General features: G+C 39.3%; 4 protein-coding genes across 6 annotated transcripts; 3 read left to right on the top strand and 1 right to left on the bottom strand.

Annotated features, from left to right (window-relative positions):
* Nucleotides 1-373: 373 nt before the first annotated feature.
* Nucleotides 374-3,724, top strand: LOC308411412 (Golgi apparatus membrane protein TVP23 homolog B). Of its 2 annotated transcripts, XM_080905286.1 has the most exons (7): nt 375-454; nt 604-671; nt 763-907; nt 1,386-1,475; nt 2,865-2,990; nt 3,082-3,210; nt 3,312-3,724. In XM_080905286.1, the coding sequence occupies exons 1-7, from the start codon at nt 443-445 to the stop codon at nt 3,336-3,338; spliced, it is 597 nt and encodes a 198-aa protein (XP_080761412.1). In that variant the 5' UTR covers nt 375-442; the 3' UTR covers nt 3,339-3,724. The 2 variants fall into 2 exon arrangements, with proteins under 2 accessions (XP_080761413.1, XP_080761412.1); XM_080905287.1 differs by lacking the exons at nt 1,386-1,475; nt 2,865-2,990; nt 3,082-3,210; nt 3,312-3,724 and adding an exon at nt 983-1,377 and having other exon boundaries at nt 374-454.
* A 1,381-nt stretch (nt 3,725-5,105) lies between these two features.
* Nucleotides 5,106-8,030, bottom strand: LOC308411634 (ligand-gated cation channel ZACN-like; the record flags this gene model as incomplete). The annotated part of the gene is made up of 9 exons (XM_080905597.1): nt 5,106-5,362; nt 5,515-5,673; nt 5,775-5,985; nt 6,560-6,675; nt 7,085-7,254; nt 7,343-7,449; nt 7,543-7,587; nt 7,703-7,845; nt 7,967-8,030. The coding sequence occupies 9 exons, from the start codon at nt 8,028-8,030 to the stop codon at nt 5,106-5,108; spliced, it is 1,272 nt and encodes a 423-aa protein (XP_080761723.1).
* A 2,683-nt stretch (nt 8,031-10,713) lies between these two features.
* Nucleotides 10,714-16,360, top strand: LOC308411460 (inward rectifier potassium channel 16-like). 2 transcript variants are annotated; one of them, XM_080905351.1, is made up of 2 exons: nt 10,714-10,850; nt 14,738-16,359. In XM_080905351.1, exon 2 carries the CDS (start codon nt 14,764-14,766, stop codon nt 15,901-15,903), a length of 1,140 nt encoding a protein of 379 aa, XP_080761477.1. In that variant the 5' UTR covers nt 10,714-10,850; nt 14,738-14,763; the 3' UTR covers nt 15,904-16,359. The 2 variants fall into 2 exon arrangements, with proteins under 2 accessions (XP_080761477.1, XP_080761478.1); XM_080905352.1 differs by lacking the exon at nt 10,714-10,850 and adding an exon at nt 12,786-12,913 and having other exon boundaries at nt 14,738-16,360.
* Nucleotides 16,361-16,665: 305 nt separating this feature from the next.
* Nucleotides 16,666-20,288, top strand: LOC308411780 (inward rectifier potassium channel 2-like). The gene is made up of 2 exons (XM_080905810.1): nt 16,666-16,798; nt 18,715-20,288. Exon 2 carries the CDS (start codon nt 18,963-18,965, stop codon nt 20,277-20,279), a length of 1,317 nt encoding a protein of 438 aa, XP_080761936.1. The 5' UTR covers nt 16,666-16,798; nt 18,715-18,962; the 3' UTR covers nt 20,280-20,288.
* The last annotated feature ends 1,308 nt before the right edge of the window (nt 20,289-21,596 follow it).

Here is a 21,596-nt window from a genome sequence, read left to right as displayed (position 1 = left end):
TTTACGCCCTTCTGTTTGAAGACTATAGATAGATTATAGATGCCATAATAATTGAAAAAATACATCCCAGCGTTACCTTTGTACTGGCCCAGTGACTGTAAAGAGAGTTGTGACGACTCACCTGCTCTGACACGCGCCGGTGTTGTAGTGTAATGACCAATTAACTTTCGCCTCTCGAGTTCCTTGCCCTTACTGCCCTTTTTAAAAATTACAAAACAAATAAGTTAAAACGCAACAAAGAAAACGCTTTCCCAGAGCCCGTACAGCAGATAGGCTACTTATTAATACAACAAGCTTAAAACATAAACGGATAATCTACGTATTTGGGAGTGTTGTGCTTACCTTTGTGTCTGGCAAATTCAAAGCCACACCTTCGCGGGGTCCTTAGCACACGGGTTTGTTTACTACACGTCACCAGGAAGTAGAGCTTTCTGGTGCCAAAATGCAGAGACAGGTGATCGAGCTTAAATTTGAGTTGTATCAGTATTTAAAAGAGATTATTTTTTGAAATAGGCGTTTTAGACTGTTTAATATTTATCAAATAAGAGTAAAGCGCCGTAGCAGGTACTTTTCTCGGTGTGTTTAACTTTGTTCTGGTTTCAGGACACTCAGGATGCCCCTCTTTTTGGAGAAGAGGATGAGAATAACCAGAGAAAAAGGTCCAAAATGAGGTAAGATGTTGCACTTAATGTGGGTTTTTTTTATTTTTTTTAGCCCAAACCTCCTTAACCACGAACTAAATTCTCCATTTGGGGGTTTCAGACATCCTCTGGTGTCTTTTTTCCATCTCTTCTTCCGAACAAGTGCCATCTTGGTTTATCTCTTCTGTGACATTCTCAGCGGTCGCTTTGTTGTCTGCATGGTCACCATCATACTTCTGCTATCATGTGACTTCTGGACTGTCAAGGTGGGTAACGTTTCACCACAGGGCTAAATGCAGTTATATAAGTAGCTGCCACGCATAATTTTTTTTTTTTATAAGGGAATAGATCGTGCCTCAAGAGTTGGCAGTTCATCTTGTAATTGGAAGGTTGCCGGTTCGAGCCCTGGCTCCGACAGTCTCAGTCGTTGTGTCCTTGGGCAAGACACTTCACCCGTTGCCGACTGGTGGTGGTCAGAGTCCGGCAGCCTCGCCTCTGTCAGTGCGCCCCAGGGTGGCTGTGGCTACAATGTAGCTTGCCATCACCAGTGTGTGAATGTGTGGATGACTGGATGTGTAAAGCGCTTTGGGGTCCTTAAGGACTAGTAAAGCGCTATACAAATACAGGCCATTTACCATTTACCACTGCATTGAGATTTTTTATCTTTTTACTTTATCATTTATTAGAAAAAAATTACTAAATGCATCTGGAAAAGATTATGACAATTTACCTTGTGGGTTTTAGAATGTATCCGGCAGATTGTTGGTGGGTCTTCGATGGTGGAATCAAGTGGATGAAAATGGGAAGAGCCACTGGGTGTTTGAGTCAAAGAAGGCAAGTAGGAACTAATCAGCTTTGAATGGGTCTAAGGAGCTTGGAAAGAAAAGAATCTGATCTTCTCTAAGTTTCTTTAAGATGTTTCACCTCTCATCCGAGAAGCTTCTTCTGTTCTAAGAACAGAAGAGAGAGTCACAAGTTTTTAAGCTTAAAAATGTGTGACTCTCCACCAAAGCCGAAGAAGCTTGTTGAATGGTTTTCAGGGGTTTTATCGATTTTTAGCATTATTTTTGAATCGTTTTTATCATTAACCCGGTTTCCCTGGGTCTTTTCCCATATGTTATGAATAAATCTTTTTTTTCCTTTGGTACCGGTACTGGTTTTATTTTGTTGTATTCATCCATGACACCTTAAAGGCCGGTCCATGAAAATATTGTTGGACATAAACCGGTCCGTCGCGGAAAAAAAGTTGGGGACCGCTTCCTTAGACTACAATGACCCGGATGACTTAGAACCTTCACAGACATCAGGTATGAAAGGTTTAAACCACCAGCTTATAGATGGAAAAATAGAAAAACAAGGGAAAATGTACATACACAGCCACAATATACAGTCACCTAAAAAAAGAGTTTCCACACTCTTACTGCTTCCATTGGAATTAAAAGAGTAAGAAACATCCAAGTTCTTTAAATCAAATGTACTTGATTAATTGATCAGCAAGTGTAAGAACCTCTAAAAAAGCTGTTGGTAGTTTGCTGACCTGTTGATTTTAATATGTGGCCATGCCAGCAAATTCACTCCAAGGTCAGATCATATAATGCGATCTGACCTATGCAACCTAGTTGCAACATCTTAGACTCTACAGGCCTCAGTTTGCATGTTTAGAGAATTACTGTGTGGCTTATTTGGAAGGTTTTGTGAGAGAAAAAAACTCTTCTCTGGTATCTTGGTATCTTAGGCCATCTGAACAAACCACAAGTCTTTAGGAATAATGTTCATTGGACATATTTAAAGAAAACCAAACTCAACATGTCACCACATATACTTCTTACTGACAAGACCTGTGCACCTTGCAGTCAGTGAGTCAACTGTGAACACCTCTGGATGCTAAAGTATTGAAATTGGTCCATATGTCAGGATAATGATCCTAAGCACAACAGCAGATCTACACCACACAAAGAAAAGACTCAGAGCTCGAAAACCTCAATGAATTGAAGCAAATGGTACAAAGAAGAGTCCAACACAACATTGTGAGAAACTCATCCAGAAAACAATCACTTCAAGTTCTTTAACTTACTGCTGCTAAAAGTGGTTCTACAAGCCACTGAATCATGGGGTGGACAGGACAGACTGCACAGATTTATGTGACATCTTCCTTTTTCATTTGACTGATGGTGATATAACATGTGTATATATATCTTTAAATATGTCTACTTTTCTTAACAGACGCACAGCAAAAACACAAAGTCCAGCGCAGAATCCCGGGTATTCTGGCTCGGCCTTCTTGTCTGCCCCATTTTCTGGATCCTGTTTGTGTTCAGCACTGTCTTCTCCTTTAATATTAAATGGCTGGTCAGTTTAGAGTTTCAGCGTGTAAGACACATTCCTGACAACTTAAATAGCTGCTGATTATTGGCTGACATCTACTTCTTGTTTCCTCCAGGTTGTGGTAATATTGGGCTTTGTTTTACAATGGGCAAACCTGTATGGTTATGTCAGGTGCAAGGTGGGTGGAAAGTCTAACCTGAGAAACATGGCAAAGAACTATCTCGGTGTCCAGATTCTTAAACGGGTATGTGAATCATCATACATTAGCCCTTCTTTTCTGTAGTTTGTCTAATGAACTTTTACATTAATATTTTCCTCTTTTTTTTTTTCTTTTTTAAAACAAAGGCAACGAAGCAACCAGAAAGTTTTTGAAGTCAGCTGCTGGATGGGCCTGTTTCTTATTAAAAAAAAAAGGTGTTTGGTCTTCTTTCACAGCACATGGGTGATTTCAATTCCAGGAAGAGGATTTGGATAAGGAAATCATTCCTTTTATCTTGAGGGTGTGCCACTTTGTAGCCTTTGACAACTCATGCATTTTTGTAGCCTCATGGAAAAATACATTTTACTGTGCATTATTGGGAAAATGTATGTAATTACCTGCTACCTACCCTTTTTATGGTGTTTGATATTGGGTATTGTAAAGACAAAGTGTTTTGCAGTTTAGCTGTAAATTTATACAAAAGTTGGTCATTTTTGTTAAGGTATGTTTATGGGAAATTATATGTTATGGTAAATAAGAAAATAAAGGTTTACTGTCATTTTTGGGTTGAAATTTGAATCTTACCATTGTGGTAGTCCAACTATATTATTGTCGTCAAAAAGTATTTAAAAGGCTTAGGAAAGATTCAGCATGTCTATACTCTCTTAAAACACTCTTGTATGTGTCATGAGATTTCGTCATGTGACCCATCAGATTTCATAGAGCCAGGGACTATTATCTTGTGGTGCTTTCCACCAATAAGAATGTCAAAACTATGAAATGGGTATTGACTTTCTTAGCTGCTCATTAACGCAAGGAAAAGTAACAGTAAGTCAAACAAATAACCACTTGTTATCACCAAGGCATACAGAAGTCCAAACCAGGTGCCACTGTTGCCAGCTAAGAGGAGGAAACTGTGGCTACAATTTTCATGCAAATTGAACAATAGACGATTGTCTCAATTTCTGCTGTAGCACTCCGATACTAGGTTAGAATATGGCATAAACAGCATGAAAGTATGGATTCATCTTGCCTCCTGTCAAGGAGGTGGCGGCGTAATGGTATACAGGATCATTTCTTGGCACACTTTGGGTCCCTTAGTACCCACTGCCACGAAGCTGAAATGATCTCAAACTGGTTTCCTGAACATGACAAAGAGTTCACTGTACTCAAATGGCCTGCGCAGTCACCTGATCGCAATCTCAATAGGGCATCTTTGGAACGTGCTGGAAGGAGAGATTTTCACCATTGAAGTGAAACCGACAAATCTCCAGCCAGCATGTAATGGTATCATGTCAATGTGGACCAGAAACTCTAAAGATAGTTTCCAGCACTGTGTTGAATATTCCATGAATAAGGCAGTTCTGGCAAAAGAAACCCCAACCCAGTACTTGAAAGCTGTACCTAATAATGTGCCTGATGACTGTATATCGTCCCAAATTCTAAATATGAACATCCTCACAATTTAGTAGTGTTGTGCAGATAAACAGAGGTCCAGCTACTAGCTAATCTCATAAATATGTCAAAGAGGAAAATCGATTAATAACGTTGTCGCCAGACTGCAGGTGAATCATTCAGCCACTTGGTGGCAACAAAGGAACACTTGGGTTTAGCAGATCTGGTAAATATGTGGATATAATCACAATAAAGAAACCCTAAAAATGATTTTTAGTTCATGGTGAAAGTTAAATGTCTTTATTTCTCTTATTTTTAGAAGTATGCAATAACATCTTTTTTGCTAAACACCCAAAGAGACAGTACAACTACACATTTGCACACATCTGTAGACATCTGTAATTAGCATATCATAGTGACAGTGTGGTTTAACTAATCTAATACACACATGCAGAGGTTTTTATCAGTCATTGCAGCTGACATGTACCCTAAGATTTAGCTTTAAATAAATGTAGTTTGGTTTTAAGAGCAGCTCTTAATGCACATCAGTTATACCAGAAATCAAAATGGTTAACTTCACATTTATAATTTAACATTATTACAGTCATCATAACAAGGTATCCAAGGCCACCAATGAAATAGATCCAGAAAAAAGTCTTGTCCAACATGTCGGCAAACTTGTGTTGTCTCTCCTTTTCCGCTTCGTTGGTCTCATGAGTTTCCAAGTATTTGGCCACTTTTCTGAGTATTCGACTGTTCTCTGAGCCATTCGGCTGGATGGTGCTAATGTCAGCTTTAGTTTCTGGAGGGATTGAAATCATAGTTAGAATAGGTTATGCCATTATTACTAAAAAAAAAAATCAAGCCTCAATAAACATCAAGACACCTCATACATAGTAACAATTTACAGTTTCAATATTTGCAGGATTTGCTCTACAGTCAAGTCTTCCTCACCCTCATCCTCATTTTGTTCCTTGTTTTCTGTAATTTTGGGGGCTGATCCTTTGGACCAACAGCAGAAAACCAGTTGGCCTTCTAGGGATAGCCTAGTAGTTAGCATGGACACCAGCATGCTCACAACCAAGAAGATCAGGCAAATACAGAAGTGGGGTCCTGCAGCACAAACAAATTAGTCAGGTTTTTTATTTAACACCCAGTGTGAGGCCATGTATACGGTTTGTTTGTGCACATGTTTCTCTTGTAACATGACTCACGGATTATTGGGCTGCATTCACTGTCTCCAGGGAGCTGGCTATTTAGGATATTGATAAACAGGGTGAAGCTGAGCACCAGGGTGACCTTGAAAGCATTGCGTCCTCCACCTCGCAGTGGCAGAGCAAAGCTGACTATATCAACAAAGAGGATCAAATAACTGGGCAGCATCAATGTTAAGAACGGGTTGGTAGGTTTGAGTTTTAGTTCCACCTTAGGAGTATAACAGAAAACATAGCAGAAGGAAATAAAGTAAGTGGCTTTTCATTTTTGAAAGAATCTTTGTAACACTTGACATTTTTTTACACCTACAAATTTCCCACGTGTGGGACTAATAAAGGTTATCTTATCTTATCTTATCTTATCTTATGTATATAAATGTTAGCCAGTGTTCAATTTAAAGATGAAAAGGACGTTATCTAAGGATGCAGCAGATAATAAGATAAGTCCTTTCTTTGCTCGTCCTAGCTGTTGAAAAAATGTTGGGTCACCATCATATGTGACAAGAGAACCAGCAAATCCCCCCCCCCCCACGAAAGAAAGTGGGTCTATGTACAGCCAGATTCTTTCATTTTTGGACAGTGACACAATTTGTCACTGCAGTAAAGGCTATGTCTTCTAAACTTCAGGAATTCAAAAAACACAATGATAATCATTTAATTTGTTTTTAGTCTAATTCGTTTTTAACTGCTGGAAGGGGGGGGGGGGGGTGTATAAAAATGAATTTAACTCTTAAACAGTCACTGCAGTACCCTTAGTTACAAATGGCAGGCCTGGGTGAACTTACCTGGATGTAATTGCGGTCATCTCGTTTTTTCTGAAGTATTGCAGCCATCGTTTGCCAGTCTCCGTGACTATTATCACTTAGTCTCACTTCACCAAACACCAGTGTTGTACCACATTCTGAATAAAATTAAGTCTGCTTTGAGATTGCTTATTTTAAAATAGAGTCATAAAGATAATTTCTTTTCAGTAATCGAGTGACTTCTTAGCAATATTGTAAGACACAAATTAAAAGCAGTAAAACTGGTAGCAAAGACCTGCAATGAATTAAGTTATATTGAAGAACTGCAGTTACCCTGCTTTTTTCCATGTTACACTTTTATGATCGTTGATCATAAACGGTGATCAGCGGTGTTGTTATGAGATTATCGTACTGTTAAAATTATTACAATTCCATTCAAATGGTAATGCATAAATTTTACATTTCAACTTATACAAATGGCCAAAAAAGTACGCGAAAACGAGACATTATAAAACACATCTCAGAAATGATCACATATGTAGTATATTAGTGAATTGCTGAGCTTACTGTCAGTGTCCCAGGCTTGTACTGCAACAGGACACACATCATAAGCGAAGGGATAGTTGAACAGGTTAACTTCACAGTCCACTTCTGCATTTATGATCAGATCGTCCTTCACTGTGCCGTTACTGTACACCAGCACATTAGCAGAGCCATGCTTCAGAGTTGATGTCATTCTACACAGAAGAGATAAGTGATGTCTCAGAAGAATTTTAGCCATTGTTTGAACTGGCTTAGTGATGGCTCTTGGATGAAACTACTTACGCGTTTGTTACAAGGAGCTCTGGAGTCCAGATTTTGTCTACTGGCAGAATTACTTCATCAAACTTGTACACCGATGTGTCCCACGCCAACTCAGGATCTTCCCATTCCTGTGTTTTCAAATCAAAATTTCTTTTTTTCAAAATAATGTTTTGGGGTTTGTTTGTTTTTTTTACTTTTTTAAAAAGTATTTTGAAGCTTACGATCGAGGCTTGTAGAAGAATTAGTAGACGGAGTTGCTTTGTGTTCTGTTGAAAACAAATTAGGTAACAAAGAACTGTCATACAGAAAAGTCACCAAAGAGGTGTAAATGGAGAAATGAAAATATATATATTAGCTCCACTACAAAAAGTTAATACTTACAACTTCCAGAGTCTGGTACTCTAATTTTGGCACTCGGACTTCGTGAGTGCAGCTATCGTTCTGTGGCTGCGACAACAGATTTTTATCTATCAACACGTTACTCAGACATCGGCGACTTGTGCAGTTGGATGAATGCACATGTTCTAAAATTGGAGAAAGTTTGAACATAAGTTTGAATACTTTTTACAACACTTTTTCACTGTTCTGCTCCCTCTTACAATATATTTTGTAGGATAAGCTTTGACAAAAGTAAGGTGCACTTACCTACAGTTATTACACTCAGTAAGAACATAGTCCTCACTAAATTGTGGGAAAGAAATTTCAGCATTTCTGTAGACTCTAAACCGGACTTTATATCCAACTAAAAACTACAAATTGACCGACCAGTTGTGTGCAACTTTTTACCATAACTGTCCTATCGTCCTTGTTTAGGTTCAGCCCAACATGTCACTTTTATAACCCAGCTATGTCGTGTAACCTCTTAGAGTGTGCACGCTTCAAGACACTGACGCACAATAGCCTTTAGGAACACAATAACATGGTTATTTACAGAGGGTTCAGTGTGTTCGTGAGTGATCCTGTGTAAACAGAGAGCACATTTATTTCCAGTGTATTTTTACCTACTGACAGATACAGGTAGCTCCAGCTGCTTTTTGTTATTAGAGCTATGCTAATCTGCCTAACTATGGGCTGTGTATGTCATACATAAGAGTGAACTGAAGCAACCAGTAATACAGACAGTAATGCTGAATGAGGCTGGTCTGCCAGCCATAGATTCAGAACAAAGATCTGAGACATCTGTGGTTTAAGTTAAGTTGAAAAAAGGCGTGACCATTGATCAAACATCTAGTTTCGACAGCTGCATGATGAAGTCACTCAGAAGCTTATTAAGTTACATAATGCTCAGTCGAAATTCTGCATTGAGCTGGTACAATACATATTTTTTCATATGTAAAGACATATTGTTGCTGTACCCTATAGGCAGTATAATTATGGATTATTAACAATGCGAAAATAAACAGATCTCTCTGTCTTTCAAACTGCTGTGCCTCTGCGTGTTGATTTTAATTAAGGCCATCCTTAAATTTCGAATTGTACAGCAATTATGTCATATTATGTTAATGAAAATTTGAATTAATATGCATTTGGATTACATAGTTGTAATATAAAGAAAATAGTTATAATAGTTCCAGTAAACTAAAATTTCTAAAAAACAAACAAACAAAAAAACAAATTTGGCCTCAGTAATATTTTATGTGCTGGAAAGCATGTGCTACTGTACATTTAACTCCTTGCATGCTTGACACATGATTTAACAACATCTCTTAAATTAAACCCTTCTTGCCTCTTTTTCCAGCTCAAAACACCATCTTCTTTTTTAATCAAAGCTTTCTCTTAAAAACTCTGTAGATTGTCTTTAATCTGATTGTTTCCTTACCACTTTTTCGTGGTGGATCACTACAGCATCACTCCTAATCCATAGCAGTCACATACCTTTCAGTCACAGACACATAGTCTACATCAGTGGTCCCCAATCCCAGTCCATGAGTCCCGTTGTCCCTGCAGGTTTTAGATGCGTCCTTGATCCATCACAGCTGATTTAAATGGATAAATTAGTTCCTCAACATGTCTTGAAGTTCTCCAAAGGCCTGGTAATGACCTAATCATTTGATTCAGGTGTGTTGACCCAGGATGAGATCTAAAACCTGCAGGGACACCGGCCCTCGTGGACTGGGATTGGGGACCCCTGGTCTACATGCTTTCTAATAGTCTTGAAAATAAAGTGAATTAATCTTGGCCCATCACTTGCATGGCCCTTTAATTCTAATCTTAATTCAGGTATGTCATAATGTGTAGCCTTGCAGACATTGAATTATGTATTCAATATTGAATATATTGAATCCTACTTGTTATTAATCTCTGGCTGTCTTCCACAGTATGTCTTTTGTCCAGTCTTCCTTCTCTCACCCCACCTGGTCGTGGCAGATGGCCCCGCCCCTCCCCGAGCCTGGTTCTGCTGGAGGTTTCTTCCTGTTAAAAGTGAGTTTTTCCTTCCCACTGTCACCATAGGGGGTCATATGATTGTCGTGTTTTTCTCAGTATGTATTATTGTAGGGTCTACCTTACAATATAGAGCACCTTGAGGAGACTGTTGTTGTGATTTTGGCACTGTATTAAAAAACATGAATTGAATTGACAGTCAGTATGAGCTTATTTTATTGGTTATCTGATCAAAATCTTCTTTTAACTAGTTTACATTTTTACTTTTACCTCTTATTTATTTACAGTTTCTCCCTCCACACTGTGCAGGGCCATACAGGCCTATAAAGACATGTATGGCCCTGCACAGTGTGGAGGGAGAAACTGTAAATAAATCAATAAATCAATCAATACACCCTTGTGTAACCTTCATATTTTTGTGTTATCAGTCATGTAGTTAAATAGATATACTATTTCCTGTCTGTTTTCACTTATTCAATATAAAGCTGCTGCTTGCAAGTGACACACTGATGAACTTCCCTTCCAGGTTATCTCTCAGAGGAATGTCTCTTATCTCTGTCTTCACACATTACTTTAGAAAACCAGCTTCGTGAATCAGGCAGGTTTTGAAATGGAGGGACGATCATGTTCTATTTTTGAAAGCACAAGAAGTTTGTTTTGCTGTTGCTGACCTTGTTGCAGCTAAATTTGCTCTTATGACTGCAGTAAAAGTGGTTTGAAACGTAGTGTGTACTTTCGGTTCACCTGTGATCTTCCTTGTCTTATCAGAGCTAAATTGGGGACAATTGAGACAAAGAAAATCTGTGTGCCAATGACAAAGCCTTTACATGACTGAGCAAAGGTTAACTTCTTTTCTAATAAAACACAGAATTTTAACATGAAAAGGCTTTAAGGCTTTGTCGTAAGGAACTTCTAAAATATTCCATAGGTCATAAATTCTTGTATCCAATAAGGGTTCAAGGAGACATGCTAGCAGTGATATTGCAAAAAAATGGGACTTTGCCTCAGGACCAGGCCAGCCCCCTACAATGTCACACTTTGCAGCCAACTAAATGTGAAGGTTACCACAACTTGAGCAACACATCGTCTTATGCTTGGTGGAATTGATGGACTTGTGACACCTGACGTACTCTGATCTACTCTGCAAGTAAGTTGAACATGTTTGTGCTTTGCAATGGGTTTATTAAAGGGGTACCTAATGTGTAAGACAGCGTTTTTAATCGAATGATCATATTTTCTAATAAAAGAATTAACTTTGTGAGCTACAAAAAAAACGCTAATAGAAAAAAAGTGCATAGTTTCTTTTACTTAATAATTGATAATATTTAAAAGACAAGAGGCTACGTTTATAAAAGTAAAGCTCACAAAACTCACAGAAAACAAAAGAGACATTCAGTTATAATAAGTGGATCCTAAATAATCTTTTATTATTATTATTACTCTAAAAACAAGGAACTAATTTGGAAAGACATTTAAAAACAAGCGATAGTGATATATACATTGTAAACTGCAATGAGTTAACAGCATACTGGATCTGTGTCATTTCAACTGTCTTGTAGAATTCCTCGAGGGTGGGAGTGGTCTCAGTTTTCTTAGACCTGACTGTCCTTGTCATTTGACATTCAGGGAACAGACTGATTGTTGCAGCAAATATGAGTCTAGCATTCCCCTACTTGTAATCCAAATACCTTTGCACTTGTTTTCCTGTTTTTTTCTGTGCATTAATTTAACATATACCAAAATGCAGACATCACCTTGACATAGTTTTCCATGGAAGACTTAGTAAAAAGTAGAAATAAGACAGTTCATCTTTTGGGCTGACATTTATTAAACTGTCATGAACACTGATTTGAAGATGATGTTGATTGACACAACTGTACAAACATTAACATTATTTGGTTTCATAATTAAACCACAGGAGATGTAAGATTAGACCTATTGAGTAGCCATTTATCTCGAGAGCAGATAAACAACAGCACGCAGCTCATTCAAATAAGTAATAAAAACACTCACTGGAAGGACATAGCTTATTGATCTGTGACTAAGATCCTGAAGAACAAAACTGGTAACAAGCTTAAAGCGGTGCCTTTGATTGTCAGGTGTCATTTATGATATCAATAACACCCGAAGTAGGCGTGTGTGCTGCAGACAAAAAGTGATAAAACCGTCTTGGCTTTGCCTTATTTTATGTGTTACTAAAAGAAGTAGGTGTGATTAAAGTTTGACATCTGAGGTAACATTTGGAGGTGAAAACTGTTAGAGGTTGTTGGTGAGTAATTATTTACCCTTTCGATAACAAACACAGATTAATAACTACACCGCACTAAGGTCAAGATTTTTGCTTAATTAACCGAGACAAACCGAGACTTAAGTTCTTAGGATTCGAGTGAAAAGTTACAGTAGCTGGCCTTAACTTTTTATGACTTTAATTTCTCAGAAGTCATTTAAGATAAGATAAGATAAGATAAGATAGAACTTTATTAATCCCTCGGGTGGGTTCCTCTGGGAAATTCGATTTCCAAAAAAGCACAGCACCGACAGAAGTTACAGAGTTATACACACACACATATATATAAATACAGAGACAATATAAATAAAATATACGAAGGGGATAAATAGAATAAATAGGAATAAAAATAAAAATACAAGTGAATTGCACATTTCAAGTATTGAGTCTATTGCACCGTTGACTATTTACAAAAGTATTGCACAAAAGGTATTGCACAGTGAGGTGAAGAGGCACTACAGCTTAGTTGTTCCCTCCTTTGTCCTCCTGTTTCCCCTCCCTCTCCCCTCCAGAGAGGAGTTAAACAGTCTGATGGCGTGTGGGACAAAGGAGTTTTTCAGTCTGTTAGTTCTTGTCTTTGGGAGAAGCAACCTGTCACTGAACAGACTCTTCTGGTTGTTAATGGCCGTGTGCAGAGGATGCCTGGCATTGTCCATAATGTCCATCAGTTTCTTTAATGTCCTTTTCTCTGCCACTGTCACCAGAGTGTCCAGCTTCATGCCGACCACAGAGCTAGCCTTCCTGATCAGTTTCTCCAGCCTGGATGAGTCCTTCTTTGCTGTGCTGCTCCCCCAGCACACCACAGCATAGAAAAGTACTCCAGCAACCACCGACTGGTAAAACATCCTCAGGAGCTTCCTGCAGATGTTAAAAGACCTCAGCCTCCTGAGGAAGTACAGTCAGCTTTGGGCTTTTTTATACAGGTACTCTGTGTTGCATGACCAGTCCAGTTTATTGTCCACCCACAGCCCGAGGTACTTGTACTTGTTGACCACCTCCACCTCCTCCCCCTCTATCTGAACCGGCAGTGGACCTGCTCTAGACCTCCCGAAGTCCACAACCAGTTCCTTAGTCTTTGAGGTGTTGAGTTGCAGGTGGTTTGTGTGACTCCATGCGACAAAGTTCCTCACCAGACTTCTGTACTCCTCTTCCTGATCATCCCAGATACACCCCATGATGGCTGTGTCATCTGCAAACTTCTGAATGTGGCATAATTCAGAGTTGTAGCAGAAGTCAGAGGTGTACAGGGTGAAGAGAAGAGGGGACAGCACAGTTCCCTGTGGTGCTCCTGTGCTGCTGACCACTGTGTCAGACGTGATGTCCTTCAGCCTGACGTACTGTGGTCTGTCGGTGAGGTAGTCGGAGATCCAAGCCACCAGGCAGGGGTCCACCTCCATCCTGCAATTTGCACTCTGTTATCAAAACACTGGTCACTGCTCCCTGCTGGCCATTGTCACATCTGGAAGACAGCAAACTTGGCTAAAATTCAAAACTAAAGAGATTAGCCAAAGTGATTAAAAAGAGGTTTTTCACTGAGGAAAATAGGTTTTCCCATAGCTTGAGTTAATCTTGTTGGATGGTCGGGGCCTAATCTATATAAAGCAACAAAGTCTGTAACAGTGAGTAATTTAGCAAGCAAAATGTGTTAAAGTAAAGAAAAATGCACAAACAATACAGTAAAGGACGTATCATTATGAAAGAATTATGTCAGGCACTCAAACAGAATATTAAGCTTGACAGGATAAAAAAAATACACACTGCGTAACATCTAACAATTCTGATCATTAACAGTTGAAAATTGAAATTGAAAAAAAAATTGATCCAACTAAGTTAATGCAATATTCTTCTTACTTAAATAACGGTTAAGTACAATAGGATCAGAAAACTAGTGTTTATGGAAGCTTGTTGAAATGCCATGAAATTGACATAGATCTGCCTGGTAACTGTTTTTTGGGCTTTTTTTTCCACTGGTAGAAACATACATGTTTGTTCTTTTTACCGTAAAACAAAGCTGGTGTTTTGTCCAAGACAAAAACAACATAAGAGGAAGAAAATGGCATACTTACAATATAACAGAGGAACATGCCGTGCTTACATAAGTCTGTGTAATTGCCCTAATAACAATTTGGTATCAATATGATAAAAATGGTTTTGGACCTGGATTATATCTGACCTCTCTTAATGTCTTATATAACTCTTTCTATGCAATTGATGGCTAAACTTAAACATTAATGTGTGCGTGCAAGTTACAATGCTCGGCTTGTGGTTTGATCATTCCCTGAACGATGACTGATTTATTAATTTTTTTCACATATCTGTACTAATGAGTCTGACCAGGGGCGACCACAGCGCTATTTTTTTATGCCTAACTGTAGATTTATTAACTGGCTTATTTTCAGTGCTGGTAATTTAACAGAACTGAAAAGAAAAATTCCTATTCACAATTGCACTTTTTTATAATGTGGCCATATAAGTGCTTATTGAAAGCTTTGTAATGGAACTTTTTAGTTAATCATCAGCCAACAAGAAGCAGGTGATCACGAGGTCTATTTTTTCACACCTGCTCATTTTCTGCTAATAGCCAAAGGCACAGAGTGACCGTGGCTGCTAAAACATGAAGGTTTTGAGTCTGCATCTACATTTTAGTCACATGTAATGAGTGAATGAATACATGACACGTTATTCAAGGTAAACTAAAAACTTGATATTTTAGTCTGCATTTTCATGTCATCTCTGTCTTTCTGCAGGAGACTGAACTTTAGATTTAATCAAGATGAGCACAGAAAGAAGTGAGCAGGTCATTGATACCTGCTGCACCACAGTCCACACGCTGGGCAGGCAAAATGCAAAGAAGGAAAAGAGTCTCCGCTACATGCAAAAAGATGGCAAATTCCCTGTGATGTTTCAACAGGCCCCTGGAGACTGGACCACATATTGGATCGACATCTTCACCAGTCTTGTAGAGATCCGCTGGAGAATGATGTTCCTTATTTTCTCCCTTAATAATATTGTGTCTTGGCTTCTTTTTGGTCTGTGTTATTGGTTAATTGCCCATGTAAATGGAGACAGTGATAATGCAGATGACGATCTCTGTGTTTCAAATGTGCGCGACTTCACTGGGGCATTTTTGTTCTCAATGGAGACCGGGGCGACTATTGGTTACGGCTACAGGCATGTAACCGAAAACTCTATTGTAGCTATCATTGTGGTGACGATTCAAACTGTGTTTAGCTGTCTTCTTGACACAGTTGTCATTGGCGTTGTTGTAGCTAAGATGGCATCTGCTCGTAAGAGAGCCCAGACGGTGGGTTTCAGCAGATGCGCGGTGGTCAACTTACGAGACAGGGTTCTGTGTCTGTCATGGCGCCTCGGGGACTTCAGAGGTAATCACATCCTGGAGGGGGTCGTCAGGGTCCAGTTAATCCGCTATGTAAAACAGCCAGTGGGGTCACTTGTAATCACTTACCAGGACTTAGATATAGAGGAACGGGAGATTGTCCTCGCCACACCTACCACTATTATTCACAAGCTAGAGCCTGGCAGTCCCCTGTACAACATGGGTCCTGATAACCTGCGGGACAATCGCTTTGAGCTGGTAGTTTCTTTCACCTTCACAGGGGACTCCACAGGAATACTCCACCAAACACGTGCTTCCTACACATCAGCAGACATCCGCTGGGGCCAGCGTTTCCAGGACGTGCTGAAAATGGGCAAGAAACACTACAAGGTGGACTTCAGTCTTTTTCATGTGACCACATGGGTGCCGGTGCCTTTCCTCAGTGCAGAGGAATACAACAGGAGGGGACGTCCTGCAGATGGCACCACACTTATACCAATAGGGAAGAGAAACAGACACATTGCTCAGGTGAATCTTAACATCAATGAGGAGATGATCCTGCAAACATTTTTGTAGATGAAATGACAAAAGAAATCAAAATGAAATTAAAATGCAACTTTCACTGTTCCCATAAAGATTATGTGATAAGGTGAGCTTTTGTAAATATGTTTATAGCCAATGTAAAATCATATAATACAGCATTCAGAAATTCATGTTTGCTTCTGCCATGTAAAATGAAAGTGTAAGTGAAATAAACTGGAAAAATCTTCTCTTTGGTCATTTTAAAATGGGTTTTATTTCTAATTGCATGATAAAAATAGTACCAGTCATAAAAACTACTTTGAGTCCTGTGTATGTAATTACCTTTGTAGCTCTTTACCTCCCCCTTGTGTTCACCCACTCAATATTCCTGCAGTCCTAGAGATTTTTGTGCAGGTCAGAGATACAGTCATATCGTTCTCGCACAGTCACTTTATTTACTTTAGACTTAAACACCGATTAACAAACACCTTACCTTACCACCTTACCTACATTGTATTCCTGTGACCAGCGTCATGCATGTTTGTTGCTTGGTTCCAGTTTCACCGTGAAGTTTTAAAAGTGATGTACACTGAGTGTCCCAGTCTGCCAAAAAGTACATTAATAAATAAACTATAAATAAATAAGAACGATATAACCTCTTTTTGGACTAGAAACCTTAAACAGGCGCTGCAGCTTTCCATTGGTTGTCACTGCCACAGGGGCGGGGATATGCGCACGTGTTTTTTTATAGTCTGTCTTTTCAACCACAAATATCTTCTCTAGTATTGCTGGAGAGGGTTATGGCAGAATTTACAGCTCCACACGAGAAGCCAGAAAAAAATACTAACAGAACGTCGAGATTTAAAAAAGGGCAAAGTGCGCATATCTGGCGCACATATGGAACTTACTGCGACAAGAAACGATCCTATTTGCAGCCAAGGACTAACAGGTAGGTAAAAACATGTGTTGTGGGAATGTTCTGTGTAGTTATGGATGTGGGGACATTGGGAGTAGTTGAATGTGCGTGTTGATGTTAAAAACGTGAAAAATGACTTTTCACGGTTTTTAAGGAATAAAAAGTTTTGATCAGAAAGTAATACCACTTTCTGCAACAATATTATTGTTGTTGCAGTGTGGTTTCAGAGACTGCAGGATGTGAACTGGATGTTCTGCAAGGATTGTCTTTGATTTGAACTAAACTCTTAACTCTGTAGTTGGCGCGTGATAAACATGTTGTTAACTGTCTAATAAAAAAGGAAATAACATACAGCATACATACATATGTATATCTATATCTATATCTATATCTATATATATGTATATATACACATACATATATGTATGTATGTATGTGTGTATATATATATATATATATATATATATATATATATATATATATATATATATATATATATATATATATATATATATATCGATTTGTGTGATGAAAAATAGACCACCTTTATGTAACCAGTTTCCATCTGCCTCAGCTGTTAGCTCTAAATGAGAACACATGCAAAACAAACAATCCCAGGTTGTGCAGCCTTTGGAAGCCTTTTCTGTCACCATGAAACAACCTGCTGTAATAAGTGATGTGATACTGAGCAGATAAAAGCTAACTGAGCGGGAAAGTACTGAATAGTGCAATAAGGAAGGAAGCTTGCAATGCACTCAGTGCAGGTTTATCAGGACTTGCAAAGCTGGAGACTCCATCCAAGTGTTTGAGTTTGTGTCCCACAATACACCAGTATAATTGCTTGTATAAGACTCCTTGCAAGTGTATGGGAGAAAACAAAATAAGATAAAACATTTAAAACTTGGAACAAGCATGGTTTAAATTTCCTGAAAATACCAAGTAAAATACATTGAAACCTTGAAACCTATTAAACATAATGTTTTGGCATGCTTTGCTCTGTGTAAATGGTGCCTCATATTATGAGTGGCCTGTTGCTGTTTCAAGTTGACCCCACAATGACATCATAATAAGTTGAGAAAACAGAGATGATGCAGGGAAACCACGTCCAGCAAATCTTATCCCATGTGACCTTTGACAATATCCAAAACAATTTAAATGACTTGAATGACTATCGAAGAGCTTTGTTGTTGTTGTTTTTTTTAACGAGCTACAATTTCAGAGTTAAGAACAATCAGAATATTCACTGAAAAGGGCTCTGGACTTCATTTATGCACTTCAGATGTGAATCTCTGATGAGATAATGAGTTTTAAAAGTGGAGCAGTGATTTATTTTGGCACCACCAGAGCGTGTCTGGCTGTCCATAACCTTTTGTAGCCTGTGGTGTTGTATTTTAATGGACATCTCATGCCACACACATCAAGTCAATAGCTTTTCTAATTTAGCTGTCCTTGTTGTTCTATTACATATAAAGCAAGGCTACTGCTTCATTAATTGTGGTTCAGGGCAACTCTGTATTCGCTCAGTAATGACATGTAATAGCTTGTGAATGTGCTATAGGTTTTTACATGCATGCAACATATGATTCTGTTATGTCTGTCCAGAGCTGCAGCTTGTAATGTATTTTTCTTTAAGAGATTTACTAGATTAACATGAACTTGATCTATAATTTGACTCCGTTCCCCAAGGAAGGGCCTGCCCTAATTAATACTTATATTAAGCAGTGTAAACATAATTTCCTACTTTGCCAGGTGTCTAATGCTTTCCTTCTATTACTGCTAATTTACCTAATCTGTTGACTGTGCTTTCTGACTGCTCAGTTTATGCATTTTCTGAGAGTATACTAGAATTGTGCTATTAACTTTAGATGTGCACTGCATTATTTATTTAACAGCTACCACACACCTAGCTGTGCTGATCTATGTTATCTCTCTGTCTATAATTTCCACAGCCCACTTTACTAATGAGGTCCAAGCCAGGCATCAAAGAAGAGTGACCAGCCCTCACCAACAGTGCTCATCACTGGCAGAGAAGCACAGACCTAGTCTCCCCCGTCCCTCACAGGACTGAATCCTGTTTCCCACATTTTCTGCACAAGTTTGTCCTCAAGATCATTTAAAACTGTTTCTCCAACGCTTCTACCAAAAACTTAGACTGTTTTCCAAAGCAGAATCGGCCCAGCCCTCCCAAGAGGAAACTATGGGGAGTGTGAGAGGCCACCGTTACAGCATTGTGTCCTCTGAGGAAGATGGCATGAAGCTAGCGAATATTGCCATGCCAAATGGCTACGGCAATGGCAACGTCAACAAGGGGCATACGCAGCACCACCACCAGAGCCGCTTCGTCAGGAAGGATGGCCACTGCAATGTGCAGTTTATCAATATGAGCGAGAAAGGCCAGCGTTACCTGGCAGATATCTTCACCACCTGCGTGGACATTCGCTGGCGCTGGATGCTGGTGTTATTCTGCCTTTCTTTCCTGCTGTCATGGCTGTTTTTTGGCTTTGTCTTTTGGTTGGTGGCTCTCTCTTATGGGGACTTGGAGAATGAGACGCAGATGTGTGTTTCCAACGTGGACAGTTTTACTGCTGCTTTTTTGTTCTCAGTGGAGACACAAACCACAATTGGCTACGGTTATCGCTATGTGACGGAGGAATGCCCCATTGCTGTTTTTATGGTCGTCTTCCAAAGCATCGTAGGTTGCATCATTGATGCTTTTATCATCGGTGCCGTCATGGCCAAGATGGCAAAGCCCAAAAAGAGGAATGAGACGTTGGTGTTCAGTCACTATGCTACAGTGGCCATGAGGGACGGCAAGCTTTGCCTGATGTGGCGGGTGGGAAACCTGAGGAAGAGTCACCTGGTGGAGGCCCACGTAAGGGCCCAACTCCTCAAGTCCCGTACCACTGCCGAGGGAGAGTTCATCCCTCTGGATCAGGTAGACATTGACGTAGGCTTTGACAGTGGCATTGACCGAATTTTCTTGGTTTCTCCAATTACCATTGTTCATGAAATTGATGAGGACAGCCCATTTTATGAGCTGAGCAAGCAGGAGTTGGAAACATCAGAGTTTGAGATAGTGGTGATCCTCGAGGGCATGGTCGAGGCCACAGCCATGACTACTCAGTGTCGGAGCTCCTATATTGCCAGTGAGATCCTCTGGGGCCACCGCTTTGAGCCAGTGCTCTTTGAAGAAAAGAACTACTATAAAGTGGACTATTCTCGCTTTGACAACACCTATGAGGTGCCCAGCACGCCCAGCTGTAGTGCCAGGGAACTGGCTGAGAAGAAGTCCACTGCCTCTAGCTCGAGGAACTCCTTTTGTTATGAGAATGAAGTGGCTCTTGAAAAAGTTGAAATGGAGGAGGAGTTTGAGGTGGAGGAAAACATGGTAATGAGGGGTGTTGAGGTTTGCGCACTTGAGGACAGAAACACAGATGAGGTGTTAGACTCTGAATGCAACCTTGACTCTTTGCCTTTAGAGTCAAGGCCTTTGACGGCAGAATCAGAAATATGAACCCAGGTTAAAAACTGTCACAGGGTACGTGAAGCTTCGTATGACTTGGGTCTCTATTGCTGTGTTTGAAAATACAGGGCAAATAAACCCTGCAATTTGAGTATGAACTTCTCAGTATGCAGAAGCTCTCACATGAAACAACACGTACAGACAAATGTGTTGTGTATGGTGAAAGTGGTGAGAGATTAACTGGTTGCATGGTGCCAGAGGAATAAAATGGGAACGATGCCTTCGCTAATACACACTGTGCAGTTTGTTTTCGTGCACAATGCAGAATATTATCCACCGTAAAACATTTTACTAGAATAGTCAGTTCATTTAATGACTAAATTTGCCTATTTAATCAATTGCATATTCGTAGTTTGCACTTTTTGCATGGGGTTCATCTATGGTGTAATACCTCATCCTTGTGGAATAAATGTCACAAGGTGTGATTAGCTAGACTAATTTTATATATATGTAATTTTATACATATATAAAAAACAAGGAATTATTTGAATCACATGTTTTCATCATTCTTTGCAGCAACAACCCAAACCTATAAATTTCTAATCATACATTTAATGACAACATTTTTGTTTAACAGGCTATAACATTTTTACAAGTTCAACCACCATTAAATAAACAAGGTATCATTTGTTAATGAGCTGGTCTCTTAGCGAAGTTTATTTGCAGTATTCTTCAATGTGTTGGTCTGAAAGCTCGATTGAGGATTAAAATTATGTCTTGCACAGATTACGGGCATAAGTACACTGCTGTCCTCAACCTATCATCTTGTCTATAGAGCATCTCTTGCAATGTGTGCCTTAACAGAAGTTTTAGTCCCAGTAGAGGCACTCAGGTGGTTTGGCTTCGACTACGCACACAATGCATTAGATGTAAAGCAGAAGGAGTAGCATTAAGATGTGATTCATTGTGCAATATACTGCCACTTCTTACAGGTCTCTGTGTTGTAATGTGCAATACTGTTCAGTGGTGGAAAGTGACAGGAAGCTCAACCTTTAGCCAAGGCTATGAATGTTGATGACAGCTGCTGCTAAGTTACATATTGTATGTCAGACAGAAATCTAGAAGCCAAAATGTATTATTTGTGTTTTAAAGCGTTTTGAAGTTTGCCGATGCAGCCTATAGTTTTATTTCTAGCTATAGACAAGCATGACTCTTGTCGGTGTGTTTTCCAAAGCTTTAGTGCACTTTCTTCCTCATTTGAGATTTTTCCTCCCAGTAAGAGCAGAAACTAGGTTATTTCCCTAAAAGCCAGATGTGCACATATTAATAAGAGGCAACTGTAACACATCTGTTAGTTAATTGGAAACT

The sequence above is a fragment of the Rhamphochromis sp. 'chilingali' genome, assembly GCF_963969265.1.
Source record: "Rhamphochromis sp. 'chilingali' genome assembly, chromosome: 15".
NCBI lineage: Eukaryota > Metazoa > Chordata > Actinopteri > Cichliformes > Cichlidae > Rhamphochromis > Rhamphochromis sp. 'chilingali'.
This window is presented reverse-complemented; position numbering and strand designations above follow the sequence as displayed.